We start from the raw sequence: 10,295 nt of genomic DNA, 5'->3' as shown, positions 1-10,295 counted from the left end.
AAGATTAAAAGCATGGCTCTAGCAATTTTTTTTAAAATGCTGTTAATTATTGCAAAATATTGTTGGGAGAGGCAGTCCGTCCCGCCTTGCAGCTTGATGTGTGAACTAAACTGTCTTGCTTGCATTCTGGGGTATTTTAAAGACTAAAAATAACTACAATTTGAGAAGGACTTGGCTCTCCTTCTGGGACTTTGGGCAAAGCTTACAGGTACTCACCAGAGTTTTACATCGAAAATGAGGGGATTCCAATTCTAGGGATTTCTTCAGAATACATTTCCAAGGGAAACAGAACTCTCAAAAGGAGTCCAGAAATGTCAACTATTGAATAGGTATGCCAACTTGGGATAATTATGCCAAGATCATTCAACCTGGTATCCTCTTCACTAGCCCTAAGAGTTTGAGACTTCTATCCAGGGTCCCATGAGAATGTTGGGGTTTCCAGGAAACTAGCTAATCGTCATTACAGCAAGCCTACAGCTACCCACTATGAGGTTTATTTGCTATATGTTTAGAGATTATGATACATCCTGAGTGTCAAACAATTAAAAGGATCCATGAATCTCTGAGCCTTGCAAGGAACCATGGAGAAAGAAAGCATTTATTCACATCAAATATATGAGCAGATTAAACTGGAAAGTAGCATGACAAATCACATCATCTTGGATATCATTATTGCACAAGTGAGAGCATTCCTAATGATTTGAAAATTTTCCACATAGCACTTTATAACTCATTTGTAGTCCAGACTGTCCCCTCCACCACTTAACAAAGAACAGTGCTTTGCAAGTCTAAAACATCTCATTTTCTATGTTTCAGGTTAAATCACTGGGCTCAGATGAGGCTAAGTTGTAGTACCAACAAGCGTAAAAATGTAGACTTAATATCCATACATAAAACTTCATATACAGAAAAAAATGAGAAGGTGATAGGGTTGGAGAATGCTTTTTTAAAAATGAAAGAAGGGTGGTTGGAATGGATCAACAAAGTAGGAGAAAATGTGTGCTTGTGAGCAAATTAAAGGATGATGGTTAATGGATATTGGGATGCTGCATAAACACAAAATATGAAGGTGTTTAGAAAAAATTCTTCCTCTTCTGAAACAAAAAGTCATTTATCATGTACAAAAACTACCATCATAAGGTCATGACTTAGAAACATGGCAAATTTCAGAAGGAAAATCTCAGATTGTGGTTTCAAGGGTTATCTCTGGGAAGTGGGAGTGGGAGGAAGGAGAAGCTGGCCAGAGTAGGGCAGGAAACCTCTTAGATTTCATTATGAGCATTGGTTTCTCTTTAAAAAACTGTGTGCATGTATTACATTGGTAAAGATTAATTTTAAAAAACCCCAGATACATCTGATAATTTTGGTGTGGAAAATACACACCAAACTACAGTCGTGTTTTTAGGAGTTGGATGGGTAACAAGCCCAGAGGGTACTCAGCTATTTTGCAGTGAATTCAAGAATAGTTGCCTCATCTTCTACTCATTCTCCTTTTGTTTGAAATAAGTTTCTTGGGAAGTAGTGAGAGCAAGCGAGTCATTTGTATGTTATGAAAGTATTGGTTATTAGAGGCAAAAGCCTGGAAGAAGATTTCGAGGCAGGAGAGAAGTAAGGGAATTAAGGAGCTTAAGAAAAAGAATGAAAGATAGATGCTTCTATTAATAAGCAGTTAGAGCAAACAAACAGAGGAGCCATCTGCCCAAACTGTGACTTATATACCATTTCATGAGAAAGTTCTTAGGTGCCCTAAGTAGTCTGTACGCAATAGATGCTTATGCAGCTGTAATGAAGGCAACTCAATTCCGTGTCCTGTATCCAGAAATATTCCAAGTAGCAGGCAACTGGCATTGTACTCTGCTCCCAACTCAGTCTCATAATGCCTTGTTTGTTTGTTTTTCACATGTTGCACCAGCTTTATTCATAAACAGTCCTTTTAGAGCTGTTCCTTGTTTTTATAGACTTTTTCTTTTTGCACTTTTATTTTTTTCATTTAAAACCATCACCACTGCCATCACCCCAGCAAAGCCATTGAATAAAAGATCATCTTTCACTCAGGGAGCACTAGAAAAAATGGTTTTAAATTGAATCTGGAAGGAAATTTAGAAAATATTTGACAATGGAAACATTTTTTTTTTAAACATCATTTTTAAGCAGACTGCGTTCTCATTTATCTCACAGGTGCTTTTGTTTGGGATCGAAATAGACTATCTTTACAGTGATTCCCAAGTTTAGCATTCATCAGAAACAAGAGAGCTTGTGCAAACACTCTTGGAACCCCACCCCCAGAGATTCGGATTCAGCCAGCCTGCAGGGGGTGGGGCTGGAGAGTTTGTACTTCTGACAACTTTCAAGGTGATACTCATGCCCCTAGTCTGGGACCACACTTTGAGAACCTCCAGATGGATTCTTTGACAGTCTCTGCAAGAACCCCCCTGCTCCCCATCTCTCCCGTCTTTTAAGAAACATGTTGCATTTGCCTAAGAACCTCTGCTTAGGTCAATGGCTCCATGTTTTCATACAACTGTACTGATACTGTTTCTTTCGAAAGAGGTTTTGTTTTGGGGGCAGCTGGTAGAGTGTGTCACGTCCTCACTGAAAGCTGCCTCCAGAATTCCCTGCATGGACTGTCTTGCTTTTTTCCTAAAGTCCTTTCCCAGGAGAGCATAGAGGAATGGATTGAAGCAACTATTGGCAGATGCTAGAGCAAGAGACACATGGTCCCAGGACAACAGAGATTCCCCAAAGGGAGTGTCTGGGTCAGTAAACAATAAGAGGACTCCAACAATGTGGTACGGAGCCCAGCAGACAAGGAAGACAACCACCACCACCATAGCCACTCTTAAGAGTTTGCTCCGAGACTTGGTGAAGCGGCTCCGACGCAATTTTAAGATAATGAGGCTGTAACAGGCCACCATGATGATAAAGGGCAACAGGAAACCCACCACTAGCCTACTGATGGTTATGGCTACCTGGGGTGTTGGCACTTGATGGTCATATGCAAATTGGCTAAAATAATCATCCTGGAAACCTTGTGATAGCTCAGATGCGTTAGAAAAAAACTCTAAATCAGCAGGGAAAAAAGAATATGAGTTCTCCAAGGGGTGAGTTTGGTGTTCAATGGGAAAGTCACTGGAGAGTGTAGCTGAGACTCCATCAGCAGACTGAAATAAATCATAATGTGGATGTTGAACAGATAATCTAGCTGAATCCGTAGGGAGTGAGTCTCTAGAAGTTCTTTGAAATTCTTTGGAATGGAGGCCAGTGGTGGCTGCCCAAGGCCGATCCTTGGTTTGCAAAGAGAAGAAATCTAACCTGTCATCCATTTCTCCAGGCGGATCAGCAATGGAGCTGTCAAAAGACCCATTTTCCAGTAGATCAAGGGTGAAGTCTGAATAATCTAATGAGCCATGGTGACCAAAATTGTAGCCACACATACTCTGGTTGTCTATAGTGAACGTTTCCCGATATACAAACGCAGGTATGCACATTACCAAAGCCACCACCCAGATACAACCACAGATAGTGCAGGCTGTTCCCACGTTGCGATGATTCTGGCACCAGATTGGCCTGAGTACCAACAGACAGCGGTCCAGGCTAATGGCGGTCAGCAAGAAGACACTGGCAAACATGTTGAGGACGATGATGGAGGGGATGAGCTTGCATAGGAACCAGCCATAGGGCCAGTGTCCTTGGAGAACCAAGTGGACCAGGGAGAAGGGCAGGGAGAGGCAGCAGATGAAGTCAGCCAGGGTGAGATGGAGAAACCAAACTGTGTTCACTGTCCGTTGCATCTTTAGGCCAGCCACCCACAGTACCAGCCCATTGCCTGGCAACCCCAGTAGGAAAGTGACGCTGAGGATGACCATGGAGAGAATTGCGTGGGGTTCATCCCAGGCCTGTGAGTGTAGGTCAGTTGAATTGGTCTCAGCAGAGAAAGACTCCATTGCTCAAACTTCTGTAAAAATATAAACAAAAATATTAAAACTAAAAAAAAAAGCATATTCGTAGAATTCTAACTTAAAGATGGAGAGCCACAAAGACCCTAACACTGGTTTATTTTATATTCCTTAACTTCACTTAACTTTTGAATTACTCAAAAACATACTCTGAAAGACAATGTAAAATCTACTGTACTGACATAGAGAACAGACTGTGGTTGCCAAGGGAAAGGGGAGTATTGGGAGTTTGGGATTAGCAGATGCAAACCAGTATATATAGGATAGTTAAATAACAAGGTCCTACTGAATAGCACATGGAACTGTATCTAATATCCTGTGATAAACCATAATGGAACAGAATATGAAAAAGAAAATGTAAGTGTATAACTGAGTCACTTTGCTTTACAGCAGAAATTAACACAACATGGTAAATCAACTATGTGCTCTGCTAAGTCGCTTCAGTTGTGCCTGACTCTTTGCGACCCTATGGACTGTTAGCCCTCCAGGCTTCATCTGTCCATGGGATTCTCCACTGAAGAATATTGGATTGGGTTGTCATGTCCTCCAGATTGTCATGCCCTCCTCCCGGGAATCTTCCCGACCCAAGAATCAAACCCTTGTCCTTAAGTCTCCTGCATAGGCAGGTGGGTTCTTTACCACTAGCACCACCTGGGAAGCCCTTGATTTCCTTACCACCTATCATTGCTTTCTTATTTGTTTTTTATGAATATACCTTGGGTAAAATAGCTTGATTATTACACAAACAGAAATCATTCATGAAGAAAATTAGAAAACATAAACAAGCAAAAATAAGAAAATAAAAATATTATATACCACTAGTCAGTGATTACTCTCAAATATCTTTTAAAAAACATTTTTATTTATTTGGCTATGTCAGGTCTTAGTTGCATGTGGGATCTTTAGTTGCAGCATGTGGGATCTAGTTCCCTGACCAGAAGTTGAACCCGGGCCCCCTGCATTGGGAGGGCAAAATCTTATCCACTGTACCACCAGGGAGTTCCCACACTTTTAGTATCTTAATTTACATTTTTCTGGATCTTTATTCACATTCATATATGTGTACTATATGTATATATATTTTTTATTAAGAAAAATTTAATGAAATTAGATTACACTGTGCATACTGGTATTTAAATTGTTTTAATTGTGTTAAAATACAATGGCTTAGTTGGTAAAGAATCAGTCTGCAATGCAGGGGATGTGAATTTGATCACTGGGTCAGGAAGGTTCCCCTGGAGAAGGGAATGGCAACCCACTCCAGTATTCTTGCCTGGAGAATCCCATGGACAGAGGAGCCTGGAGGGTTACAGTTGGCTTGCAGTGAGTCAGACATGACCGAGCCACTAAACCACCACCACCACATGTAACAAAATTTACCATCTTAACCATTTTTAAGGATACAACTCAGTAGTGTTTTTTTTTTTTTTTACATTATTGTACGGTCAATTTCTAGAAATTTCTCATCTTGTAAAGCTGAAATTCTCTATCTTTTAAAAAACAGCTCCTCACTTCCCTTTCCCCGAAGTCCATGGCAATCACCAGCCTCCTTTTGGTTTCTGTGCGTTTGACCACTCTTAGTTGTTCAGTCGCTCAGTCCTGTGCAGCTCTTTGCAACCCCATGGACTGCAGCACGCCAGGCCTCCCTGTCCATCACCATCTCCCGGAGCCTGCTCAAACTCATGTCCATTGAGTTGGTAATGCCATCCAACCTTCTAATCCCCTGTCGTCTCCTTCTCCTCCTGCCTTCATTTTTTCCCAGCATCAGGGTCTTTTCCAGTGAATCAGCTCTTTGCATCAGGTGGCCAAAGTATTGGAGCTTCAGCTTCAGCATCAGTCCTTCCAATGAATATTCAGGATTGATTTCATTTTGGATTGACTGGTTTGATCTCCTTGCAGTCCAAGGGATTCTCAAGAGTCTTCTCCAACACCACAGTTCAAAAGCATCAATTCTTTGGTGCTCAGTTTTCTTTATGGTCCAAAACTCTTACATCCATACAATGACTACTATAAAAACCATAGCTTTGACTAGATGGACCTTTGTCAGCAAAGTAATGTCTCTGCTTTTTAATATGCTGCCTAGGTTGGTCATAGCAAGCATCCTTTAATTTCATGGCTGCAGTCACTGTCCGAAGTGATTTTGAAACCCAAGAAAATAAAGTCTGTCACTGTTTCCATTATTTTCCCATCTATTTGCAAGATGTGATGGAATCGGATGCCATAATCTTCATTTTTTTGAAAGTTGAGTTTTAGGCCAGCTTTTTCACTTTCCTCTTTCACTTTCATTAAGAGGTGCTTTAGTTCCTCTTTGTTTTCTGCCATAAGGGTGATATCATCTTCATATCTGGGGTTATTGATATTTCTCCCAGCAATTCTGATTCCAGCTTGTGCTTCACCCAGCCCAGCATTTCTCATGATGTACTCTGCATATAAGTTAAATAAGCAGGGTGACAATACACAGCCTTGAGGTACTCCGTTGCCAATTTGGAACCAGTCTGTTGTTCCATGTCCAGTGCTAACTGCTGCTTCTTGACCTGCATACAGGAGGCAGGTAATGTGGTCTGGTAGTCCCATCTCTTGAAGAATTTTCCATAGTTTCTTGTGATCCATATTCAAAGGCTTTGGCATAGTCAATAAAGCAGAAGTAGATGTTTTTCTGGAATTCTCTTGCATTTTATATGATCTAACAGATGTTGGCAATTTGATCTCTGGTTCCTCTGCCTTTTCTAAATCCAGCTTGAACACCTGGAAGTTCTCGGTTCACATACTGTTGAAGCCTAGCTTGAAGGATTTTGAGCATTACTTTGCAAGCGTGTGGAACGAATGCAATTGAGCTGTAGCCTGAACATTCTTTGGCATTGCCCTTGTTTGAAATTGGAATGAAAACTGACCTGTTCCAGTCCTGTGGCCACTGCTGAGTTTTCCAAATTTACTGGCATATTGAGTGCAGCACTTTCACAGCATCATCTTTCAGGACTGATTACTCTAGATCCCCTGTATAGATGGAATCCTATAGCATTTGTCTGTGACTGGCTTATTTCACTTGGCAAAATGTCCTCAAGGTTCATACATGTTGTAGTGTGTGTCAGAATTCTCTTTTTTAAGACAATAATATTCCACTGTATGTGTGTACCACATTCTATTTATCCACTCATCTGTCAATAGACATTGGAGTTACTTCCACATTTTAGCTATTGTGGATGTTGTTGCTATGAACTTGGGTGTAAATGCATATTGTTTTATATAAACTGCTTTCTTTGATCACTTTTATCATTTAGCAGTCTCCATATTTACAGTAAGACTTACCTTGATGAATATTCAGACTTTATCCTCCCCCCTCATCCCCAAAATATCTCTTATAGCTGATTTGTCAACAGTTGTATCCAGTTAAGGATCCCACTTTGCATCAGGATATTTCTTAAGTCTTTTAAATTAGCAGCTTTTCTTTTTCAAGAATACTGGCTTGTTTGGGGGGTCTGTTGTTCTCACCAGCTACTTCTTAACCCTTTGTAATTAGTCTTCTATCCCATCACTCTGCTAAAACTGCCTCTAGAGAACAAATACAAGCATCTTTTCCTCTATCTTTATCCTCCACGATATCCCTATTATTTTACACTGGCTTCTTATCACTCTATTTCTCTTGGCCTCTATGACATAACACTTACCTAATTTTCTTTTCTTTCTTTTTTTTTTTTGGCTGTGCTGGGTCTTCGCTGAGTCATGTGGGCTCGCTGGTTGTGGCTCATGGGCTTAGCTGCCCTGTGGCACGTGGGATCTTAGTTTCGCGACCAGGGATTAAACCCACCTACCCTGCATTGGAAGGCAGGTTCTTAACCACTGGACTGCCAGGGAAATAACTGTAATTTTTAACATTCCCGTAAACATACCTTACTTTATAGCTTTCCTGAACAACTCACTATTCCAAGTCAATGCCATTTTCTACTCCTTGGCGACTGCTGTTTACTTTGGCCTGGAATGATGTTCTCTGCCTTAACCTCCTTTTTCCTCCATTCTTAATCACTGTCTGTTGAAATCCTAGTTATGCTGAAATCCTAGTCATTCTTCAAGATCAAGCTCAAATATATTTTCCTTGAAACCTCTCTTATAATCCCAATCATAATTTACTTCTTCAGCCTCCTAAATTTTGTGTGTGTATGGTGGGATTTGAACCATTTTTTGTATTCTCCGTGCAACCGTGCATTTTGTTCTGCATTACAATTATTTTCATGGCTGTCTTGTCTATTATTCTAGTCTTAAGTTTCATAATGGTAAAAAAAAAATATCTTATTTCTAAATGCTTGCTCCACAGAATTTAGCACAATGCTTTGTAAGACGTAAGGATTAAAGATTACTTGAATGGATGGATGCTCATACTTGGGGTTTCTTTTCTTTTTCTATTAAATTAAAACTTTAAATTCTTATTCAGTTAATTCAGTAAGGATGCTATCTCTTCTAACTTCCTTCTTTTGTTTTCTAGTTCCCAATTCTTATTGGCTATAACAGCATTTTATGTTTCCTTTGGTAGAAACCCAGAATACCATATGACTTGTTCTGCTGAGTTGACTAAATGCTAGCATCAGGATTAGCAGAAGTTAAAATAACAAGAAAACAAAATAACAAAAAAGAAGAAGTGCTTCTCATTGTCCATTCTGTAGCCTTGCTTATTCTAATACCCGAGTCCTGTCAGGCTCTCTTCCTTTGCTGTCGTGCACGGCAGCTACCTTGATCACCTGTCCTACACACATATTCACGCATCGATTCATAAAATACAGACAGATGGAGAGAGTCACAGAATTCAAGGGCTGAAAGAAAGTTAGCAATTATTTCTTCTTGTTTCTATTTTTATTTTGTAGTTTTGGACACTGAAACTCAACAAATAGGGGGCTTTTACATAGTCACAACTAAGAGTGATCTCAAATCCTAGGTCCAGTTATTATCAGGCCAAAACTCTTTTCACTACAAATAATCACATAACAGAAAAGCCTTTGGTATTGCTAACGGAGAAAGGCATCGAGAGCAGCACAGTAATAAAGAATAATAAGGAAATAATAAAGATTAAAAAGAGAAAAATTCCAATGCAAAGAAACTGAATCATCTGGCATGAGCTATACTTTAAATATCACATTTTGAAATGAAAGTGTATCTGAATCAGAATCTTAAAAATCTTTCAGTTCAAGGTAACTTTTTATATTTCTCCAAGTGTTTGGTTGAAAAGTACCTTTCTATCTATTTTTTTTAACTTTTCAATACTGAATTGGTTTTGGTTGAAAAGTAACTCTCTATATATATATTTTTAAATTTTCAATACTGAATTGACCAGTCAGAATTAAAAAGATAAGTAATATCCTGAAACTAAAATTTAGCTATAATAGGGAAAGAAAGGTAGATACCAGAATCAAATACTAATAACAGGATGACAGAATCAGTAGCAATAAAGAATGAGGAAAAAAATAAAAGAGAAAAAGAGCAAAATGAAATAGAAAAAATATATATATTAAGAAAAATAGATAATCACTGATTTGGAAAATGGAACTATTGGGAAAACCTGGAATCAAAGATCAGAAGGAGAAACAGCCAGTTTAAGAGAGGGGAAAATGATGTAAAAATTCAATATTAGTTTCAGAATGAAATGTAAACAGCGAAGATAAATAGAACATGGAATAGTTAGAAAATGAAAAAGGTGGACATGGGAATAAAGCAAAAGAAATAACAGTTGGGGAAAGAAGGGGAAAATAGAAAATAATGACCTTCAAACCATTACCAACAATGAAGAGAACAAGCTGGGCATAAGTCATCAGGTGCATCTAGGTTTCCTTACCAAAAACCCGAGACAATAGCTGAAGGCTTCTGCACAAGTCTGGAGGTCCCCACTTGTCCTGTCTGGTCCCCGCCCTTGACCACAGTCAGGTCCTGAAGTACAGTTAGGAACTTTGATGAGCGCCTCCTCTTTCCTCTCTCTCTTCGTTTCTGATGATAAACCAAACCCAACACTTTCCACTACTATCTGACTCCACAGGAAGAGTTTCAAAGTGAGTCACTTCTGAATGTCTCAGATAAGAAACGTTAAAAAATAGAAGCGGAAGAGCATGGTTCTCAGAAGTTTTCAGCAGTACAGAGTATGGTTGAAGAAAGCACTTTTGTACATGAACTTCCCACTTGATAGGGTTTTGCTTTTTTGTTTTGTTTTAGAAAATGGTCCAGTGGTATATGAATGTGGGTGAGGAGTAACTAGGGGGAATGACCCTCACAACCCCATGTAATAAATCTCAACCAACATCTCTTATATGCTTAGTATGTGTCAAGGAATGTATCATGCAGAAATCAGATGTATCTTTTTGC

General features: G+C 39.3%; 1 protein-coding gene across 2 annotated transcripts; it reads right to left on the bottom strand.

The window, feature by feature from the left end:
• C3AR1 (complement C3a receptor 1) lies at positions 570-10,079 on the bottom strand. Of its 2 annotated transcripts, XM_005680899.3 has the most exons (3): positions 9,775-10,079; positions 7,622-7,766; positions 570-3,955 (listed from the first exon to the last, which is right to left on the bottom strand). In XM_005680899.3, exon 3 carries the CDS (start codon positions 3,942-3,944, stop codon positions 2,514-2,516), a length of 1,431 nt encoding a protein of 476 aa, XP_005680956.1. In that variant the 5' UTR covers positions 3,945-3,955; positions 7,622-7,766; positions 9,775-10,079; the 3' UTR covers positions 570-2,513. The 2 variants fall into 2 exon arrangements, with proteins under 2 accessions (XP_005680956.1, XP_005680955.1); XM_005680898.3 differs by lacking the exon at positions 7,622-7,766 and having other exon boundaries at positions 9,775-10,003.

Source organism: Capra hircus, chromosome 5 (assembly GCF_001704415.2).
Source record: "Capra hircus breed San Clemente chromosome 5, ASM170441v1, whole genome shotgun sequence".
Taxonomy (NCBI): Eukaryota; Metazoa; Chordata; class Mammalia; order Artiodactyla; family Bovidae; genus Capra; species Capra hircus.
The sequence above is the reverse complement of the archived record's forward strand: the minus strand, read 5'-3'. Positions and strand labels throughout refer to the sequence as shown.

Coding starts and splice junctions, on each gene's coding strand:
- C3AR1 (XM_005680899.3), bottom strand. CDS start 3,944: ATGGAGTCTTTCTCTGCTGAGACCAATTCAACTGACCTACACTCACAG.